Source organism: Berghia stephanieae, chromosome 4, assembly GCF_034508935.2.
Source record: "Berghia stephanieae isolate SIO BIC M18660-M18661 chromosome 4, UCSD_Bste_1.3, whole genome shotgun sequence".
Taxonomy (NCBI): Eukaryota; Metazoa; Mollusca; class Gastropoda; order Nudibranchia; family Aeolidiidae; genus Berghia; species Berghia stephanieae.
Window position 1 is genome coordinate 46,681,060 of NC_088363.1, and position 24,011 is coordinate 46,705,070.

General features: G+C 35.9%; 1 protein-coding gene across 6 annotated transcripts in view; it reads left to right on the forward strand.

Annotated features, from left to right (window-relative positions):
* LOC144970696 (CD109 antigen-like) overlaps window positions 1-24,011 on the forward strand; it is a 91,727-nt gene that overhangs the window by 16,261 nt on the left and 51,455 nt on the right. For 5 of the 6 annotated variants that reach the window (XM_078910598.1, XM_078910600.1, XM_078910599.1 and 2 more), the window contains exons 3-17: window positions 931-1,130; window positions 1,806-1,828; window positions 2,347-2,527; window positions 3,063-3,136; window positions 4,758-4,889; window positions 5,873-5,912; window positions 6,529-6,613; window positions 8,040-8,148; window positions 9,225-9,485; window positions 11,699-11,861; window positions 17,619-17,767; window positions 18,922-19,035; window positions 19,717-19,779; window positions 20,331-20,519; window positions 22,235-22,384. In XM_078910598.1, coding sequence (XP_078766724.1) covers window positions 931-1,130; window positions 1,806-1,828; window positions 2,347-2,527; window positions 3,063-3,136; window positions 4,758-4,889; window positions 5,873-5,912; window positions 6,529-6,613; window positions 8,040-8,148; window positions 9,225-9,485; window positions 11,699-11,861; window positions 17,619-17,767; window positions 18,922-19,035; window positions 19,717-19,779; window positions 20,331-20,519; window positions 22,235-22,384 — 1,933 coding nt within the window. Of the gene's footprint in view, window positions 1-930; window positions 1,131-1,805; window positions 1,829-2,346; window positions 2,528-3,062; window positions 3,137-4,757; window positions 4,890-5,872; window positions 5,913-6,528; window positions 6,614-8,039; window positions 8,149-8,264; window positions 8,329-9,224; window positions 9,486-11,698; window positions 11,862-17,618; window positions 17,768-18,921; window positions 19,036-19,716; window positions 19,780-20,330; window positions 20,520-22,234; window positions 22,385-24,011 lie in introns of those variants that run through there. The other variant, XM_078910603.1, reaches the window with a different exon arrangement.

Genomic DNA, 24,011 nt, shown 5'->3' on the forward strand with positions numbered 1-24,011 from the left:
TGTTAGATTTGGTGGAAAGCACTATGCGATAGAATAGCGTCCTATTCAAAGGATAGCAAGCTATTGCTATTGTCCGTTTCACGCTATAGAAACCGGGATAAACTCAGACTCTATGGGCCTAATGGTTCTGAAGGACTATAATATGCACAGGGCGGCACTTGAGTATTATGCACTTCATTACTCTCTACTTGACATCGTAATGGCCTTTGTTAATTTCTAGTCACCATCTTCCCCTTTATGGCTTTGGGGATAAATCACGCCATACCGCCCCCCCCCCCCTCACAGACACACACACACACACGCACACACACACAAGACATCGCTTCTCTACTCATTCTGTCACAATACTCAGGTGTAAATTTGTGCGGCTATCTGGTCTTGTGGTATGCCTCTAGCATTCGGATCGAATGTCCTGAGTTCGAGTCCCGCTCAGAGCAGGGCATAGTTGAGTCCTTGGAATAGACTCTTTACCAACATTCTCTCACCTTTCTCAGGTGTAAAATGAAAATGAGTATACTTGTCCATTTACAGCGTTGTCTCTGTCGAAAAAAAAAATTAATTAATTCGCCTTTCAGGTGTCATGTCTCGTCCTATATGTTAAGTGTTGCTCTTGGCTAGCAACCCCTTGTAAAGCGCTTTGAGCACGTTTAGTGGACATTGCGCTATATAAATGCGTTAACAGCGTGGTCCGAAAAGTCGTAATATCGCCTAACAGGCGTCATGTCTCGTTCTGCATATTACGTTTTGAAGTTGGTCAGGGACCCTTTGTAAAGCACTTTGAGCACGTATAGTGGATATTGCGCTATATAATAGCTCGCGTTTCTTTTCTGATTGAAAGTTTATTTAATTTTAGTGAGAACTAACGACTCACCAGGGGGACCGATAACATTATCAAAGAGCTGAGTGGCGTCAACTTCATTTTTTCTATAGGAATCCGACGACGACTAAAAGACCCATGGGACCAGCAACTTACTGGATCACCTACAGCAAAACGGTGAGACCAGGCCATCCGATGATATTCCAAGTTCAGATATTCCAAGGCAGTTTGCCCGTAGACATGTACTTTACACTCAAAGACAGCAAAGGCGCGGATGTCATTCGTCACGGACCTGTGTCAGTTACCCCGAAAGGTAAGGGATGGTTTTAATAGGAGTAAAGTAAAACAATAGGGAACAAAATAAATTGTCAATCTCATTGGAAGTGTAAAACCACTCCCTTTTCCTGAGGACTGAATATTTACCTTGTGAAAATGCCCGCATCCCACGATGACAGGAAATACTGGGTTTCCTCAAATCGTCTCTTAACGGTACATGGCAGAATGGCATCAAATATGTACAAATGGAAACTTGGGAACAGTGATGCCTGCCGAAAGTGCCAGGCAACTCCAGAGACCAGCGATCACATCGTCCTCCACTGTGGAGTTGGATATGAAACAGTTCTTAGGGCGTAGGAAGACTTCCGTAGCTGGGTTGACGAAATGAATTTGGAGGTGTAGCCATACGCTACTACTACTACTACTACTACTACTACTACTACTACTACTACTACTACTACTACTACTACTACTACTTACTACTACTACAACTACTACTACTATTACTCCTCCTCCTCCTCCTCCTCCTCCTACTACTACTACTACTACTACTACTACTACTACTACTACTACTACTACTACTACTACTACTACTACTACGTTCAATGTTTCAGAGTTTTTAACAACATGAGAGTTATTTTAAACGATCAATATCCCATTTTCTGGCCACATTTTTTAAAACCTAATATCGAATTGATCTTTCTCATTGCAGTTCCCAGTAAAATCTCCATTCCAGTAAGTACAATCAATGTTGGTTTGGTTCAAACCTTACCAAAACAATGACCATTATGATAACAATGTTTGATTTTAATGATATTTTCAACAATATTTTCATGATAATCTTAGAATTTACGATAGTGGTCTCGTTGCTGTTCGTCGTTGTCTTTGTTATTATTGTTTTGACGATGTTGATGTAGATGATGATTTTGATGATGGTAAAGATGATAATGATGATGGTGGTATTGATTTTGATTATACTACTACTACTACTACTACTACTACTACTACTACTACTACTACTACTACTACTACTACTACTACTACTACTACTGTAATCAGAAGGTCTGAGGTTCGATCCCCAGTTAGTTGAGGTAGACTGAGTTTTGGGGATTTTTTTTTCTTGTTTTATTTCTTCCTTGCTTAGTCTGCAACCATTCTAGTGCTGTTCAGATTTTTATCATACACCGATGCCAGCTTCTCCTTGATTTCTTACTTTGAAAATGAAACTCGAGTGTTGCTATCCTTCCAACCAGATCCCATTTGACGTTAAAAGACCATCAGATGACAAATACTACTGGCAACAATACACGGTACAGGTGACCGGCAATAGTAGTGAGAATGCGATCAAGGAGAAAGGAGTGGCCTCTTACGAGGAAAAAGCTTTCTCCATCTTTGTCCAGACGGACAAGGCAATGTATAAACCATCACAGACAGGTGAGGAGTCAATGTTTTTATACCCCCTGCCTTGCACTCAGCGATGTGCACTTATTTGCAGGTCTGATAACCCAATTCTTTATGAGGAGTCAATATTATTATACCCCCTGCCTTGCACTCAGCGATGTGCACTTATTTGCAGGTCTGATAACCCAATTCTTTATGGGCTCTAAAAGGTGACGCAAAATATTGTCCATTACAACAATGTTAAACAAGTCTCATAATTGCGTTCGGGTGTTAGACGTGCAGATATGGACACGTCGTCACTTAATCAAGTTAGCGTTTTTTTAAAAATGGAGCGAGTGAGTGAATGAGTGAGTGAGTGTATGATTGAGTGAGTGAATGAGTGAGTGATTAACTGAGTGGTCGAGTGTATGAGGGAGTGAATCCTCCTCCTCCTAATTTGCATCATCATCATGATGAACAACGACAAAAACATCATCATCATCATCATCATCATCATCATCATCATCATCATCATCATCATCATCATCATACTATACTGATACTCTATCAACCTCGTACTTTCGGCCAGTCCAATTCCGTACCCTGGCGATGACTCCTGACATGAAGGTGTTGAGAGACGTCAAACAAGACATTGTTGTCTTTGTGAGTATGAAACTATATTATCAAAAAATAGCTAAATTAATATTATGTGTTATTTATTTTAGTATTAACCAGTTAACTGCAGCACTCTGGAAAAACATGTGTTTAGAAATTTGGACTGAAAACTCGTCTTTCAAATATTAATCGATTTAAATGACCATCATCTTAACAAAAACTCTCAAACCTGATACCCCGCGATGTCTTTTATAACGTCCCAGGTTTGAGAGTTTTTTATCAAGATGGTGGTCATTTAAATCGATCGATATTTGAAAAACGAGTTTTCTGGTCAGATTTTTAAATACATGTTTTTCCAGAGAACGACAGTTAACTGCTAAGATACGAGTACATAGATTTTATAATCTATTCAAAATGATTTGCACGCCATAGAGGCACTAGGGGGTCCCGATAGCGCAGTTGGTAGAGCGCTCGCTTCACACGCAAAGGGACCGAGATCGATCCCGGGTGCAGTCGAGATTTTTTCTGACCTCCTTCCCCTGTCCACCTAGCAGTTATTGGGTAGCTGGCTGTTAGATCTGGCGGAAAGTACCTTGCGATAGACTAGTGTCCTATCCAAAGGGTAGCAAGCAAATGCTATTGCCCGTTTCACGCTAAAGAAACCTGAATAAACCCCACTTCATGGGCATTCGGCTTTGAAAGGACCTCTTTTTAGAGGCACTTAATAAAAATATAACTTGAAGTCCTACGCTAAACGTGTAAGGGCCAGTTGGGGTGTTTCTATTATTTAATCTAAACCCCAAGTAAAATCGATATCTCAGCGATACGAATATTAAGGATAGCCGAACATTATAATGATAGAATTTATTATTTCCTCTAGTTTTCAATCACCAAGGCAGTTTACAAAAGTTATTCATTTTATTTCATCATTCTGGAGAGTGATGTTTCTGTACTTACACATGTAGAGCCAAAGTGATACATACTAAGCTGTTAGAAACTGTGGACGAATAAAAAGTAATTAACAAAAATGAAAATAACACAGATTCAAAACATAAAAAATGACAAACACGGAACGTTTCGGGCTAAAAAAAACTCTTCAAAAAACACAACAAAAAAACAAAAAAAAAAAACAAAACAAAACAAAAAAATAACAAACCAAAAACAAAAACAATAAAACATAAATTCAGTTCTAAAAACATTGAGGTGTATCTGGTTTTTAGGAATATATTTATGGTTTCTTTTTTTTTATTGTTGTTGGCTGAAGAAGATTTTTGAATCCAAAACGTTCGATGTTTGGCATTTTGTTCTTTTTTTTTTTGGAAGTTGTTAAATTCATTTTTTGTTTATCACCTTTTACACCCTTAGAGCTGGACACATCAACCATATCAGATGTATCACGAATCAATTTTGCTTTTATATTAACCACTGCTATCTTTGTATTTTGTTTACTATTATACAAAAAAACCACATTCTATATGCTTTTCAAACTGATAATAAATACATGTTGATACCTATAGCCTAGCGCATTGGTTTTGATTTCTCTATGAGGTAATGAGGGTCGTTTAAAATACGATTACTATTTTTTAACACTTTGCTTCCAAAGTAGGTAAATTTGTGGAAATACAATGATTGTAATATTTTTGTTGTTGTCATTTTTCTAAAATCTCAGGACGCTAGAGGTAACCGTATCTTACAATTCAGAGGAGTGGAGGCTTCAGCAAAATTGGGAGTATTCGAGAAATCATTCAAGCTCGCCAGCAGTGTTCCCACTGGAAATTGGAAGATCAAAGTCACCATTGAGGTTGGTTTGTCTGTCGCTTCCTGAACTTTAATGCATATAATCTGTGTTTTATGATAGAATTTTATGATTTAAGATTTTTAGGATGGTCTCACAAAAAGTGTAGAATGTTGCGCTGGTTGTTTCTGAGATATGGGTGAAAACAATGAATATAAAAGGGTTTGGTTTACACGCTCGGACTCAAAAAAAAAAACATATTAAAAGAATTGGAAACTCGTCATTAAATAGAGATCGATTAAAATGAACTCATCTTTTCAAAAACTATCAAACAAACCTGGGACTTGGAGGAAGACTTCAAGGAAGTCCCAGGTTTAAGAGTTTTTGACAATAATCGGGTCATTTTAATCGATCGATATTTGAAGGACATGTTTTCTGGCCAAAATAGCAACAAAAATTCAGATTACGACAGTAACACCTGTAATTTTGTTCTTATTATTTTAAAAAATTAATCTGAAACTGTATTATTTTACTCAAGGGAAACTATTCGGTTCATTTGCACTTCGGGGATTCGATTTTTTTTCCACTACATCGCACGTTTTGCCAGGCCACCATACAAATGTTTAAAGGTGTCAACTGCTGTGAGATTGAAAGGCTGTAGTCTCATGGTCATTATTAGCAGAAACTTTACAGCTTGAATATCTAAAGGTATAAAAATGCATTTATGTAATAAAATAGATATTTAGCCACGTCGTGTATTATAGCTTATAAACATGGACCAAAACAATTCTTCGAAGGGTTTTTTCCCTTCTCTACATTGTCCATATTACTGTAATAGTCATATTATTACAGTAGTTCAGATTTAAACTGATATGTTATACGAGAGGTGCCAAGATTAGTCCTCGGAAAAAGCTCTTTCTCTTCGCACTGTATCTTCGTAACAAAATGTAAAACGAGTTCCATGACAGTGACACCATTGTCTTTGTAGAATGGAAAAATATGAAAATGCCTTTCAAAATGCTTGTCATTTTAAAAATTCGTTTCCACAGGGTATAGAGGAGGAGAAAGAATTTGAAGTTGCTGATTATGGTAAGTCTCATTACATTCATTTTTTTTTTTTAAAGTAAAAGGAGGACTATTTCATGAGAAAAAGAATGTCAATTCAAGACGGGTCCTTTTTTTTAAAGAATCAGATCAACACTTCTTAAAATAAACCTTCGGAGCCATTAGACTCATGGAGCCGGAGTTAATCCCGGTTTCTAAAGCATGAAACGGACAATAGCTATTTCTTGCTATCCTTTGGATAGGACGCTAGTCTATCGCAAAGTACTTTCCACCAAATCTAACAGAGCTATCCATTCACTGCTGGGTGGACAGGGGAGTGAGGCTGTCAGAAAAAAATCTTGACTGCACCCGGGATCGATCTTGGTCCCTTTGCGTGTGAATCGAGTGCTCTACCAACTGAACTATCGGGACCTCCAAGGTTAGGTATAGAACGAATACAATTGAGGATCAACGCTTGCAGAGAGAACATTCCAGTTTTAAAAGTGTGTATCTTTTAATTTGAATTATTACGTCGGTGAAAAAGAATGTGCTAATTGTGTTTTTTTTTTCGATTCAAACTTTGTGTAAACAAGAATTGTGTATCGATGTTTATTGTGATTTTGTCAGTTCATTTGTTCTTCTGATTTTTTAAAATTTTCAGTTCTCCCTCGATTTGAAGTGGAAGTTGACGGCTCTTCTTTCGGCGTGAACACAGATCTTCTCTATGAATTCACGGTTAAAGCCAAGTATGAACTTAGCTGTTTTGTTTTAAATCACTCGATCATCTTTATAAGATTAATCGTCAACAATACTATTATCATCTCATCATTAGTTGTATCATCATCATCATCATCATCATCATCATCATCATCATCATCATCATCATCATCATCATCATCATCAGCAGCAGCAGCAGCAGCAGCAGCAGCAGTGATTGGGTAGCTTGGTCGGTAAGATCTGGCTGAGCGTACTTTGCGATTGACGCGTCCTTTGCTATTGTCCCTTCCACGCTATAGAAACCGGGATAGGCTCCGAATCCCTGGGCCTAATGTCTCTGAAGAGCTACTATAATAGATAAATCAAGACTATCCCATTTCTGGCTGGTCTTTATCATTTCAAATTAATTTTTCTGAACTGATTGACTCTGACCGTCCCATTGTGGTCACTTGATGTATATTTTATTCCTCTATATGTCTGTTTTCCGAGCTTCTTTCTGCTTTGTCTTGGAATGGGATTATTTGGTTTTCTCCTGGACCTTGCTGGATTCCTTGACTGAGAGGCAAATAGTCAAATGGATAGTGTCAGTTTTGGGAGATAACATTTTTTTCCTTGTAAACCATCTCTTTGATATGTGCTGATAGTTATCTATTTTGTTTTGAACATATCTTGCACACATTTGAATGCGTTCATGTTAGCGGGATCTTGTACTGGTGTCTAGATGAGGTTTTTAGGTGATCTCAAACTAAGTACATTGATTATATGCTCTTGGAATCTACATCTGTCCCATACTATAAACCTGGATGGGGTTCCTGACCTCCCATATTGGGCAGGGAGGTACTTATTGTGTCTTCAATCCCCTTATCTGTTTTCCGATTTGCTTTCACTATTTGTCTTGGAATGAGATTACTTGGTTTTGTCCTGACCCTGGCAGGATACCCTGGCTGAGAGGGAAACAGTCATATGTATAGTTAGTTTAGGGAGATGATGATTTTTCCTTGTAAATCATCCGTCATGCACTGTTTTATGTTTTGTATATGATTTGCAAACATTTGAGTGTATTCCTTTTAGTGGGGACCTGTGCTTGTGTCTGGATGAGACTTTTAGGTGATCTCAAACTAAGTACCTTGATAGTGTGCTATTAGAATCTACATCTGTTTCCTATTTGAACCAATTCCCACTTGTCTGACCTTTTCTTGGGTGCCTTATTTGAAATCCTGGAACTGATAACTATTTTATTCCTTTTTATTGGCGCTGACATTGGGAAGTGACGTCACTTCATGAGTTGCACGCGCCGTAAAACATAAAAACAATACAACCAAACAACACGATAAACCCAAAATATCATATTTCAACTTTTTAAAACTACTACATAATACCATATTGGCACGGTGGGTCATAAATGTTTATGAATTCTTTTCCTTTTATATCATTGTTTGTGCCAATTTCTTTCAGATACACATTCGGTAAACCTGTAACAGCCGGAACAGTCTTGGTAGAGATTGCAGTCGGAAACATGTACTATAATAATGACAATCCTAAACCAATTATCAAACGTGGAGAGGTAATGATACGTATGTGTGTGTGTATGAGTGTTTGTGTGTTTGTTTGTTTCTTTATGTGCGTGTGTTTGTGAGTGTGTTTGTATTTATCTGTGACAGACAGAAAAGCTGCGGTAGAGATTGCAGTGGGAAACATGTACTATAATAATGACAATCCTATATCAATTAACAAACGTGGAGAGGTAATGATACGTTTGTGTGTGTGTGTGTGTGTGTGTGTTTGTGTGTGTGGAGTTTGTGTGTGTGTGTGTGTGTGTGTGTGTGTTTATGACAAAATGTATCGCAAGTGTCGAAAAACTTCCAACAACTTTTTTTAAAAAAATGCACAATCATCTTAACAACAAAAGACTCTAGTTCTATTGACCATTTTAAATAACAAAGAATTAAAACTTCATACATACGAATATAAGTGATGCTTGTCATAATCAAAAGCAAATGATGTAATTATTAAGATTGATTCATCATTATTTTGTCATATAAGTATGGACCATTGAAATGGTAATATATTATCTCAGCTTTTAAGAAAATTAGATTTATTGTTGTATTTCATCTATTTGTTTATTTACTTAGTTATTTATTAAATTGATTTATTCATACATTGTGGGACTATCAGCATTGAAACAAAAAAAAATAGTGACAATTTACCCACTTTTTGGACGCGGTTAAAAACTGAACTTTTTGTAGAGCATATGCGTTAGATTCTTAGTATATATTTTATTATATATCCTATTATCATATCATTTTGATTTTTAACTTGTCAGTTTTATATACGTAATAATGTGTGCTAGATGTTATGATATGTGGCTGTAAAGTAAGAAATTTGATTGGAATGACATGTATTTATTTACAGGTATGGTAATTCAAATTGTTTTGGTTTCATTGTTGTAATGGAAATACTCCCAAACCGATGCAAAATAATATTGTTCATTACAAGAATGTTAAATCAAGCCCATAGTTGCGCTCGGTTATCAGACCTGGAAATATGTGCATCTAGGATTGGGATTAAGCTCTTTACAATTTCATTTTATTAAATATTTATTTATTAAACTATTTATTTATGTATCTATTATTGTAACAGCTTGACAACAATGGTGAGTTGACGCTACAGGTTACCCTTGACGATCTGTTAAGGTTAGGTAACTCATACAACAAATACTACGACTCAAAAACCGTTCAATCATGGTGGGATTTTGCAATCACGGCCAACGTCACGGAGACGAGAACCGGAAGAAAACACTCTGGACAACACATCGTCAAGTTTCACAACACACCAATTCAGATGAAATTCTTGGGAATCACACCCAATTCTTTCAAATCAGGACTGGACTACACAGCCTATGTAAGTATAAAGTACTTTGAGAAATATTCAAATGGTAGCAAGCAATTTCAGTTCCGTTTAACACTACAGAAAGCGGGATAAGATCCGGCTTCATCAATCTTTTGGCTCTAAATGACTACTTTTTTGAACACTCAGCAATAAATGTGTATCAGGATCTGTTAAATCTGTTGGAAATTACTTTGCGATAAACTAGCAACCTATTTAAAGGGTAGCAAGCAATTGCTATTGTCCATTTAACGCTATAAAACCTGAATAAACTCCGGCTTCATGACCCAAGGAATACTTTTTGAAACGTTATTCAGATAATAATAGATATCGAATCCTAGATCTGCACAATGACCATTTTTGGGCTATTGAACGCTGCATTCTGGCATAAAAATCTGAACAAATGTATATGAAAGGTGCCAGACAAAACAAGAAAGAAAAATACGAGAAGAAAAACATCCCAAAAAATCAGTCTACCTAGACTGTGGTGTGATGGCAACACATCTGATCGGTAATCAGAAGGTCTGAGATTCGATATCGGGAGTCTCTGTGGTGTAATGGTAGCACATCTGACCGGTAATCAGAAGGTCTGAGGTTCGATCCCCAGTCGAGGTAAACTGTTTTTTTTTTTTTGGGATGTTTTATTTTTCTTGTATTTTTCTTTCTTGTTTTGTCTGGCACCTTTCATATACACTTGTTCAGATCTTTATCTCACACCCTGGGTGGGGTTCCTGACCTCCCTTAGTGGGCAGGCGGGTACATACTGTGTCTTCTCTCCCCTTATATCTGATTTCCAACATGCTTTCTGTCTTTGTCTTGGAATGAGATAACTTGGTTTTGTCCTGGCCCTGGCCGGAGTCCTAGCTGGAAGGGAAACAGTCAAATGCATAGTTATTGTTTTGGGAGATGATATCTTTTTCCTTGTAAATCATCTCTCTGTTATGTATTATTATATGTGTTATTTTGACTTTATAATGTAAGCATTTGAGTGTATTCCTCTTTGTTGGATTTTGTGCTTGTGTCCGGATGAGACTTATAGGTGGTCTCAAACTAAGTACTTTGATAGTGTGCTCTTGGAATCTACATCCGATCCCTATTTGTTCCCAGTTTCCCTATGTCTTACTTTTTCTTGGGTGCTTTATTTGTAATTCTAGAACTTTTTACTATCCCATTTTCTTCCTTTTTACTGGCGCTGATATAACCTAAATGTGTTGCAAGCGCCGTAAAACCCTTAAAAACATAAAAATATAAAAACATATCTCACACCGGTGATTTCTCCTTAAAATCTTAATTTGATATTTCTTCCGGCATAAAATTCATCGTGTTCGTAATAGCGTAAGTGCTCAGTCATTCTATACTAGGAAAGAAACAATATATCGCACTGACACATTAGGGAACAAAAGTGTGATGTCAAAAAACAAACAAACAAAACAAAAAAACAAAACAAAAAAACAAAAACCCAACTGGCTCCAATCTCATTCGAAGTGTGAAACCACTCTTCAGGAGGACGGAATACATACCTTGTGTAATTGATCTTCTGGTTTCAGAGTGATGGCATCTTATTTTCTAGTCAAAATATACGCTGGTCGCCAATAAAGATAATCCATCCTCACTCTTTTACGTCCCGTAATTGAGCTTTGTTCCTTCTTGTTCTAAACAACTTTTTTATAGAGCGTAATATCCATTAAACGTGTTCAAAGCGCTTTTCAAGGGGTCCTTGGCCAACAGCAACATTTAAGATCTAGGACGGGACATGACGCTTGTTAGGAGATATTACAATTTTTTCGGACAGAGACAACGATGATAACGGCCAGGTACTCATTTTACACCTGAGTACGATGAGAGAATGTGAGTAAAGAGCCTTCTCCAAGGACTCACTATGCGCCTAGCGAGGCTCGAACCTAGGACCTTCCGATCCGAAAGCGAGTGTCATACCACAAGACCACATAGTCGTAATCATAAGTATATGCCTATACATCCTGCTACTAAAATAGTTATGTCACCTTATGAATTAATACGTAACCTATTCATTATTAGTCCTCCGAAGGACTGGTTACATAAAACTTCCAAGGATTTTGGACCCTGAAATGTAGACTGTGTAACGTCATGACTTTTCTCCCTATTTCAACACCAGAACTTATTTGACTTAAAGAGAAATGTATGATCTTCAGATTTGCGCGACTACTATTTTTTCTGTTTTGTCAATCAATTACTAATATAAATTCCAGCTTGAAATCAAGAAACAGGACGGGACATTGTTTTCACCATTGGAGCTGAAGCAAATGAGTGTGAACATAAATGTCACATACTCCGTTCCAGAATCTACCACCACCACCACAACCACCACGACACAATCTCCAACTCATTCTGGCAGAATCCCATTACCGGCAAGTAAGGAGATCATTATTTATCTACCCTAATCAAAGTGTGTATGGATTGATTTGAGCCTTGTGGAATTGGTTGATTGAGTATTTTATATCATAGATGGAAAGAATAGGATTCAATAGTGTGATGTCACGTCCGCCTAGCAACAAGCAGCGTGGTTCTAAATAAAGAAATACTGTTCCTTTTATTCTTCATGCTGGTTAGAACTTTTTCAGGTGACGTGATCAGAATGTATAAAAGTCAAAACATGATCAGATTTATAATGTTTTTCTCCTCTGGATACACTTTTATGCTCGTCGGAGAAGTATTTCATAAGGGCGTCCGCCATTGTTTCGATAGTTTAGAACCAGTCACTAAGTTACAATGCGTCACTACGAGGGAAGTGACGTCACGACTGTTGAAGTATATTGAAGTCACTCAGCTCTTTGTTTTTGTTTTTTTTAAAAAGCCATTTTTATGAGTAGTAGTTCTCATTAAGTTCTATAATTATTCAGACTATAACCGGAGACTGAAATATGGAATCACGAATCTTAGGGGCTCCTTCCGTATGTGAGTATTCAATGTCAAGACGGTAAACATGGCATTTGTTTTGTTGATCGTATGTTTTTGTATAAAATATAGACCATTTCTTCACGCTATATCAATCGTACAAATACACAAAAGTGTATAGTCTGAGAGAATTTAGTGAGAAGAAATCACATCTGAAATAAAGAAAACTTAGAAAACCCGAGTTAAATTTCAATTCTATTAGATAATATTAACAATTTGAGCGAGAGGATGTTTACCGATTATCTCGACCTGGAATAAATTAAATACGCACCGTCTGCTATTAAAACCTATTACCATTTCAGAAGTTTCGCGTCTCTTTATATTGCCGTCTCCGCTTTATAGCCGTCCAAGGTTACACATGCTGTGCGCTTGGCTAAGAAACTAACAACATTGCCATCCTGAGATATAATGGACCAACACACAAAACTATGTGTAACCTTGGAAGGTTTTTGTCTAGTTAATACAGTTTAGTGAGAATTACTCATAAAGATCGATGGCAAAAAACAAAACAAAACAATAACGAAGACTTGAGTGACGCCAACTTCGTTCTATCTATAGATAGATTGAAGTTGACATCACTCGGGTCTTTGTTATTGTTTTTTGCCATCCACGTTTATAATACTAAACTGTATTATCCAGACTATAAACGATCATGGTTACACAAAGTTGTGTGTGTTGGTCCGTTATACTTCCGGACGGCAATGTTGTGAGCTTCTTAGACAAGCGCATACTATCTATAGATGGAAAGAAACTGATGTCACTCAGCTCTTTGTTATTGTTTTTAAACACATTTTAAAACGTACCAACACACAAAACCATGTGAAACCTTAAACGTATATAGTCTGATTAATATAATTTAGTGAAAGCTACAAATAAAATGGCTGGCGAAAAACAACAACGAAGGGTCGAATTACGTCAATTTCGTTATATCTATATCCGGCTGGCGGGTGTTATGAGTATTTTACATAAAAGCAAGCATCTATATGGATGAATTTTAACCTTGTGCCATTGGTTGATTGTTTTATAATATGCATTAAAAAAAATATTCTGCCAGTGGAGAACCCGCAATGATAAATATACCCGTAAGAAATATTATATTTTTAAAAATGTACCAGCGCCCGCCACAGTCTGTATGCCTCGTTCTAGAAGATAAAAGTTGCTGTTGGCTTTTGGGGTCTCTTGAAAAGCTCTTTGATCACAGTTATTAGTGGGTGGGGTTCCTACCACCCAGAGTGGGCAGGGAGGTACTTATTGTGTCTTCTATCCCCCTATATCTGTTTTCCAACTTGCATTCTGTCTTTGTCTTGGAATGAGATTGCTTGGTTTTGTTCTGGCTGGGAGAGAAACAGTCAAATGCATAGTTATTGTTTTGGGAGATGATATTTTTTTTTCCTTGTAAATCATCTCTCTGTTATGTATTATTACATTTGTTATAATTTATAATGTAAGCATTTGAGTGTGTTCCTCTTAGTGGGGGCCGTGCTTGTGTCCAGATGAAACTTATTGGTGATCTCAAACTAAGTACATTGATGGTATGCTCTTGGAATATACAGGGACGGCTGGTAATAATGGGCAGGGTGGGCAAATACCAGCCTGTTTTTTCAAGTTATATGCTGTATTACCAGGTCCGAAATAATTTCAAAAGTTAGTACTTAAACGTGATACTTCGTACTGACATCAATTTGTGTGTATTTTTGATAGATTGAGAATCACCATGCACCCCTGAATGCATAAACCAGGATACGCTCCTGTTCTTTTTTATCACCCCCCCCAACCACTCCACTCAGCCCACATCGTCATCTCATCGTCACGTCGCCTGACGATTTTTGCTGTCTGGCCTCTCTAGTACTAAGTCGGGCTAATTCAAATGAGCCCACCTTATTAACCAGTGAAAACTAAATAGGGATTTTGGCAAACGAACTTTTTCTTATTTATTGCCTTACTTGTGCTGGTACCATTGATGTAATGACTTTGGGAAGGTTCCAGTATTGAATTACATTTATTAATTTACTAATTTTATATCAATTTAGTATTAATTTGTGTTGTTTTTATATATTTGTTTATCCATTTAAACCATTTCTCTTTTTCTCGTTTTCTTTAGTGCTTCTCAAAACTCATTTATTTAAATTGTTTTCTTATTTGTTTTTTGTTGTTGTTTTTTTTTGTTTTGTTTTGTTTTTTAACAAATTAATTTGTTAGTTTTTTTTAAATTCTTAAAGTAATTACCGCTGTATTTTTATTGCCAGACAAAATAATTTTGCAAAACAATGCAATTTTCTATTGTATTCCGTCTAATAAAACAAAACACTTTTATTCAAAAGTCACGACTAAATAAATATATAAAATGCAACCACCATTTTGGTTTTCTCAAAAATTGAATTAGTATACGAGAAATTCTCTTCTGAGAAAGGAGAGAGTTGAATTCTAAGTTATAGAGGAAATAAATACGTTTAAAGGAAGGGTGGGCAGATTCCGTTCTTGCCCGTCCTGAAGCTCATACATACATAAGATAGTTCGCGATGAAAGGCGGGAAGCTAGGGGTTGGTTGTGTGAGGAGTAAAGATAACACGGTCGTTACGGTATTGTGATAGTGAGGAGAGATTGGTAACATTATTTTGTCTTAATTGTATTGTATGAAGTATTGGCGAAAGCCTAAGATTAAATAAACTCTGTTTTTGTTTGTCTTATTTTGACTATGGAACTAATACTTGTCATAGCAGACCTGCTTACTTGAAATAGGAAAATAAAAATCGCAGTTTTCAGGGCTAATAAAATCGTAGATATTTTAACTACCCTTTAAAAAAAATCACCGGAATTTTCGTCTGTAGATATCAAATTTTATAAGACGAGAAAAAATGATTGGAAACGTAATAATGATGGTGATGGTGGTAGTGATAGTGGTAGCGGTGGTGGTAGTAGTAATGATGGTGGTGGTAGTAATGATGATGGTAATATTATTATTATTATTATTATTATTATTATTATTATTATTATTATTATTATTATTATTATTATTATTATTATTATTATATTATTATTATTATTATTATTATTATCTTATTATTATTGTTATTGTTATTATTGTTATTTTATTATTATTATTATTATTATTATTATTATTATTATTATTATTATTATTATTATTGTACGTATGTGGTATTTCTATTGTTGTATTTTTTTTGGTGGTTATTAATGGTATCAGTTTATTGTTTGGTTCCATTTACATTTTTTTCCACTTTCATGTATGTGGTCATCAAATTGTATGATTTATTGTCGAAAGCCTAAGATTAAATAAACTTTGTATATCGTATGGTAACTATCATTGTCGACGACATCGTCATTGTCATCATCATCATCATCATACATCATCATCATCATCATCATCATCATCATCATTCATCATCATCATCATCATCATCATCATTAACAACAACAACAACAACAACAACAACAACAATATTAACAACAAGTACTACAATAGCAATAAATACAATATCAAATTATCATACAATTTCCGTCATCGTCTCCACAACTATCATTTTAACCAACAGCACCACCAAAACCACTACCATAATTACATCCTCCTCCACCACCACCGCTTCCACTATTCCAACCACTACCACCATCGGCACAATCATTCTAACCACCAAGACAGCAGTAAAAATGATGCAATTTGAGCTCTGAGTGAAACTCGAGTCATATCGCTGCTGTTGCTTCTCGATGAAAACTTTTAATGTTACTACATACTACTGAAAACCAGTAATGTAACAGAAATATTAATCTCGCCGTTGAGGGATTAAAGCATCTCTTTAATTTTTCGAGTGAACGAAATGGACTTGTATTGTCAAGGTGTTGTCGCATTATGTCTCGTCGCTTTATTTTTTTGTTGTATTCTCTTTCGTGATTCATTTTTGATTACGTTTGAATAATTAAAATCTACTGGTATTGTCATTTCATTGTGAATGTGATTATTTGTGGTTGAAATATTATTTTTTAAAGGTGAAAAAAAATAATTAAAAAAAATAAATAAATAAATAATAAATAAATTAATTAATTAATTTATTTAATATATATATATATATATATATATATATATATATATATATATATATATATATATATATATATATATATTATATATATATATATATGACCGAATCATCTTTGCCCCACCACTGTAAATAGGCTAGAACCGCCACTGGGAATATACATCTGATCCCTATTTGTTCCCAGTTCCCCTTTGTCTTACTTTTTCTTGGATGTTTTAATTGTAATTCTAGAACTTTTTACTATCCCATTTTCTTCCTTTTTACTGGCGCTGATATAACCTAAATGTGTTGCAAGCGTCGTAAAACCCTTAAAAACAAACAAACAAAACAAACAGTTATTAGTGGGTATTGCAGAGCTTTCCCTCTCATAGCTTGTTACAGGAAAATAATATTATAATATGGAGTATGATGAGGATGGTGATGGTGTTATAGGGGAATGGTGAAAGTGAAGGATTGTAACGGAAATATTAGGCAAGTTGTTGTGATGATGATGATGATGATGATGATGATGTTGTTGATGCCGATGATGGTGACGATGACTACGATGTTACTAGTGTGCATATGTGTGAGTGTGTCTATGTCTATATATTGTAATGTTATAAAAGTGTAACCAAATGACAAATTGACACTATTTGGAGGACAATAAAGATATATTATTATCATTTATTATTATTATTATTATTATTATTATTATTATTATTATTATTATTATTATTATTATTATTATTATTATTATTATTATTACTATTATCATTATCATTATTATTATTATTATTTTATTCTTATTCTTATTCTTATTCTTATTCTCATTCTTCTTCTTCTTCTTCTTCTTCTTCTTCTTCTTCTTCTTCTTCTTCTTCTTCTTCTTCTTCTTCTTCTTCTTCTTCTTCTTCTTCTTCTTCTTCTTCTTCTTCTTCTTCTTCTTCTTCTTCTTCTTCTTCTTCTTCTTATTATTATTATTATTATTATTATTATTATTATTATTATTATTAAAATTATTATTATTATTACTATTATTATTATTATTATTATTATTATTATTATTTATATTATTATTATTATTATTATTACTATTATCATTATTATTTTTATTATTATTCATAAAAACTCACGTTTTTTAACGTATCCTCACTCAAACGATGGCGTTATTTGATCTATTTATTAGAGGATGAAATATTCACTGGAGGTCGTTGGTACCAACGATACGAGCAGAGAGTACTCAAGCTGGACAAATCTATTTATAGCATTCCTGAGACAGGATGGATTGTCCTCACGTTCCGTGTACCCGACGAAGCCAGGGAACTCAACTTGAAGGTTGGTCACTTCTATATGTAATGTACAAAAATGAAATAAGGGGTGAAAGGGGGAAGGGGGGGGGGGGGCGAAGTGGCCGAGTGTTTGAGGCTAACACTGTGACCCGAAAGGTCTCGGGTTCGAGCTCCGCTTCATGCACTTTCGTTATTTTTTCTTGGGGTAAGATTGTTAACCACCAACTCGCTCACTTTGGACAGCAGACTAATTGGTTGATGGGTTATCTATAATCCTTACTGCTTAGGCAACGGTATCAAATTAATGGTGCTGCGGCGAAAAGCGTAATTATATATATATATATATATATATAATATATATATATATATATATATATATATATATATATATATATATCTATATATGGAACACTGGCCGTTAACTACGTTGTCTATGTGAGGGAAAAAAATTGAAATATTGCCTAACAGGCGTCATTTTGAGTGTTGCTGATGTCAATGTACCGCCTTGTAAAGCGTTTTGAATACGTTTAGTTGGTATTGCGCAATATAAACGCTCTATATTTAAGCAGTTATATTCATTTTTGTACAAGTTAAGTAAATACGTTGTCATTTTTTGATGCGTTATATTTAAAATGCTAGGCATTTTGGACGATTTTATGCATAGGGGCTGCACGGGAGATAGATAGAAGAGTGGGACGTATAACAGAACAATAAACTTTTTTTGTTTTGATTGTTAGTGTTAGTTACAAAAAGGGAGAGAGAGAGAGAGAGAGAGAGAGAGAGAGAGAGAGAGAGAGAGAGAGAGAGAGAGAGAGAGAGAGAGAGAGAGAATGGGAGAGAACGACACAGGGAGAAAGAAAGAGAGAGAGAGAGAGAGGGAGGAGGGGGGGGGGAAATAGAGGAAGAGAGAGAGAGAGTGAGAGAGAGAGAGAGAGAGAGAGAGAGAGAGGGAGAGAGAGAAAGAAAGAGGATAGTTAGAGAGAGAGGAAAAGAGAGAGAGAGAGAGAGAGAGAGAGAGAGAGAGGGGTAGAGAGAGAAAGGGATAATGGGATAAGGAGAGAGAGAGAGAGAGAGAGAGAGAGAGAGAGAGAGAGAGAGAGAGAGAGAGAGAGCGGGGGGGGGGGGGAGGGGTTAAGTGTACAATACAATACATTTTACCATCGTCTTTGTTTTAATATCTTTTTCCATTTGATTCAACAGGCTCAAACCATTTCCCCATTTGCAGAAGAAGTCACCCAGTACAAGAGTGCCAGCAAGTCCTACTCCCCCACAGAATCATTCTTACAGCTTAGTGTAATCAATAAGAAACCAAGGGTGAGGCTCATTCTTCTCATTTTAGTATAGACCTAACCATAATAAATATGATGACGCCGACAAAAGACCAGACCAGATGATCCAGATAATTAGATGCAAATGACCCCAACTTTGCTGCCATTAACCCTTAAGCATGTCATACGGGTCCAATCGACATTTCTGTTTACGCGTTGCATAGCAGCAGACTGTCAACTATCAAAGATGCGACGAGGGATTGGGTGGGACACTTATTTCGCTTTTAAAAAATGTCCCTACCCCCACCCACGTTCCTTTCATTCTTTCACCCCTTCCTTTCTCTCTGTCATTTCCACCCTCCCCTCCCTTAGCAAAAACAACAACAAAAACTATTATGTGGCGATAAAGTAGTGGCTACCACCTTAACTCCCGCGAACAACACGACATGGTGGCAGGGGTCCCTTGTCTTGTTCCTTTTCCAGTCGTGAGCAGATAGCTAAAGATCTAAAGTTTGTTTCGAACTCGGAACATACTTTTACCACGAAAGGACGACGGTCAATAATATTATGACTAGGCTAGACTTTTGCCGGTTGAAATTTTGATGTATAAAGAGATCTTTATTTATTATTGATCCATCGCCGAAAAATAGTAATATTATATCGGGGTGATTAAAATAATAAACATCGATTTTCAAGATTAAAATAGTACGTTTTTATTTCCAAACAGGTTGGTGATATGATTGAGGTAGTTGCCAAATCAACAGACCAGATGACTGTGCTCAATTACCAAGTACGTGAGTCCTTTGTTGTAATGATAATTATTGATAATAATAATAATAATAATAATAATAATAATAATAATAATAATAATAATAATAATAATAATAATAATAATAATAATAATAATAATAATAATAATAATATAATAATATATAATAATAATAATAATAATAATAATAATAATAATAATAATAATAATAATAATAATAATAATAATAATAATAATAATAATAATAAAGAAGAAGAAGAAGAAGAAGAAGAAGAAGAACAACAACAACAAAATTAATAATAATAATAATAATAATAATAATAATAATAATAATAATAATAATAATAATAATAATAATAATGATAACAATGATAATACATAATGATGATCGATCTTGTACTGGTACTGTATGAAATTTTACTTTTGTTCCATATGGTTTGCTGGGACAATAAATAAAGCGTCACGACACGTAAAAGCGTAATGAAACTGTAGAATTACTCTATATAACTGTTTTGCTCATTTTGATCCCGGTTCTCGTAGCGTGACATATGTTCCCTTCTCCGCTTCCACAGGTTTTCTCCAAGGGACTGCTGGTCGCGTCCAAACAAATCAACGGTCCATCCAACAATATGGCCTTCCAGTTTGAGGCCACAGCCTCCATGTCTCCCAGTATGAGTATCGTAGCGTTCTATGTAAGGGATGACGGGGAATTTGTGGTGGACGCCCTCTCTGTCAGTGTTGATGGCTTATTTGATAATGCAGTAAGTGATGGGTACACCTGACAGATCTTTTATAATGATGTCATTCCCCTCCTTCTCACTCCTCGTCGTCGTCGTCGTCGTCGTCATCATCATCATCATCATCATCATCATCATCATCATCATCATTATCATCATCAGCATCATCGTCGTCATCAATATCAATATCAATATCAATCTCAACATCAACATCATCATCATCTTCATCATCACCACAATCATAATCACCACCAACATCATCATAATAAACTATCAGGTTTGTTGCAAGTAACGCCAATTGTGTCTCTGAAAACCCCTTTGCCATCTGCTCTGTCTTTTCTGTATACAGTGGATCCCGATAAAGCCAACACCTCTTTATCAAATATCAATGGAACAAACTTAGATAACGAACCAAAAGAGATGTTGACTTTAAACAGAAGTTGGCATAAGAGTGTTGACTCTAAACGGGTTCCAATATAATAAACCAAAAGTTAAAAGCCGTTTAGGAGTCAAGGATGGCATAGGTGTGATCCACCCCTTTAGATTGTGAGGAATTAAGATAAGATATAATTGTCTTATCCACTTCTGGAAATTTACATTGGGTATTGCCATAGACCAATGAATTTCTAAAAATAAGTAACCATGGAGTTTATCACGAGTTCTATAGCGTGAAACGGAAAATTGCAATTTCTTGCTACCCTTTGGACAGGACGCTAGTCTATCGCAAAGTACTTCCGCCATATATAATAGACCCAGCTACCCAATTACTGATGGGTGGACAGGGGGGGGGGGGTCAGAAAAAAAAATCTCGACTGCATCCGGGATCGATCTCGGTCCCTTTGCTTGTGAAGCGAGTGCCCTACCAACTGTGCTATCGGACCCCCCCCCCTCCAACATTCTACCGAAAAACTTGTAATATACACTCCACGCCGACTTAAAACGGTTTATATCTTATATGCTCAAAATTCAAATAAATAAAAAGAAAACTTGAGCTTTTCTAATATAGTACAATATCCACTAAACGTACCAATGCCGCTTTACAACATTCAACATGGAGGACAAGACATGACGCCTATTGGGCAATATTGCAATTTTTTTCCGACCGAGACAACGCTGTTAACGGCAAGGTACCCATTTTACACCTTAGTATGGTGAGAGACTGTTAGAGAATAAAATAGCATTTTCCAAGGACTCAACAATGTGCTACTCAGAGTAGGACTCGATCCCAGGACCTACCGATCCGAAGGCGAGTGTCACACCACAATACCACATGGCGCACAGAATTATTTTAAGCCTAAATGCCCCAAAATGTGATCCAAATACTAAAATTGGAATATCGTCATGTACCGTCCTACTTGTTTAACGTTGCTGTTGACTGGGTATCCCTTGTAAGCGCTTTGAGCACTTTTAGTGGATATTGCGTAAATATGTATATGTTCTAGTTTTTATTTGTAACAGCTCACTCACCTCATAATGAGGTGATTGGTTTGAGTGATATGTATATATATATATAATATATATAAAATTATATAATTGTATCACTCACTTATATGTGGCTAAAACATATGTTTGTGGCTTTCGTCCACGTCTTCAGTTTGTTCAGTATCATTATATATATTATATATATATATATATATATATAAATAATATATATATATATATTATATATATAATATATATATTGTGTAGTGTTGTATGTATAAATAAAATCCATGAATTACAATTGTTGTTTATTTCAGGTGAAAGCCGAGTTCACAAAGGAGAAGGTGAAGCCAGGAGAGGCAGTGAATCTTGTTGTGAAGGGAGAGAAGGACTCTGTGGTTTTTCTGTTGGTTGTTGACAAAAGTGTCAAGTTGCTGAAATCTGGCAATGATATCACTCAAGACATGGTATGTTGGTCTGTCTGTCTGTCTGTCTGTCTGTCTTTCTGTTTCTCTGTCTTTGTTGGTTGTTGACAAAGGTGTCAAAGTTACTGAAATATGGCGATGATATCACTCAAGACATGGTATGTTGGTCTGTCTGTCTGTTTCTCTGTCTCTGTTGGTTGTTGACAAGGGTGTCAAAGTTACTGAAATATGGCGATGATATCACTCAAGACATGGTATGCCCGTCTGTTTGTATGCATGTATGTATCACTTTCTGCCTGCTTATAGATAGAATGCGCTTGGCCAAGGAGTTCACAACATTGCCATCCGGAAGTATAACGGACCAAAACACAAACTCTGTGTAACCATGAACTTTTATAGTCTGGTTAATACAGTTTAGTGAGAACAACTCACAAACGCGGATGGAAAAAACAATAACAAAGGCCTTATTGACGTCATCTGCATACTATCTATATTGGTTGTTGACATGAGTGTGTGTGTGTGTATGTGTGTGTGTGTGTGTGTGTGTGTGTGTGCACGCCTGCGTGGGCGCGTGTGTTACTATCCTTGACAAAATTTTAAAGATTTATGTCCATATTGTCTGTTTCTCTCTGAATTGTCAAAACGTCATCTGTATTGTCTGAGTGTCTCTTTGAATGTTGTCGACAGAACTGTCAAGATGTCTGTCTGCATTGCATGTGTGTCTCTCTGAATGGCGTTGATAGAATTGTCAAAGTCTGTCTGTATTGCATGTGTGCCTCTCTGAATGTTGTCGACAGAATTGTCAAGATGTCTGTCTGTATTGCATGTGTGCCTCTCTGAATGTTGTCGACAGAATTGTCAAGATGTCTGTCTGAATTGCATTTGTGTGCCTCTCTGAATGGCGTTGACAAAATAAAATGTCAAACTATTGAACTTTTGGCAACGACATCACACAAAATATAATACGACATATCTGTCTGTCTATGCCAGTTCATCTGTAAACATATTTGCCAGTGGCAATGTCTAACTTGGTGATCAGGGTGTCAAATTGTTAAGTTTAGAAGTGATATCACCCCATGTTATTGTAAGCCTGATCGCACGTTGATGGCTGTCTTATTGTATGTCTGTGTGTGATTGTACATGTGTTTGTAAATGTCTGTTGTCTGCCTAGTTATTCGTTTTCATGCATTTCTTGTTGTATGCAAGTTCTTCACCATATTTATCACAATGTGAGTATGTTTATATATATATATATATATATATATATATATATATATATATATATATATATATATATATATATATATGCATGGTGGAAAGCTTTGAACGGAGATATTGACAATTTTAGTCAAAAGGTCAATTTTTATGGAAAATGAGTTCTCATCAAAAATAATTAAATCAAACATTTTGTTTACATATATTGATGAAATATTTTAATTAACGTGCTCAAATCGCTTTACAAAGGGTCCCTGACTAACAACAGCACGTAACATTAAGACCGAGACATGACGCCTGTAAGGCGATAATGCAGTTTTTTTTTCAGACAGAGAACATGCTGTTAACGGCCAGATACTAATTTTACACCTGACTACAGTAAGAGAATGTGAGTAAAGAGTCTTTTCCAAGGACTCAACTATGCGCCGAGCGAGGCTCGAACCCAGGATCTTCC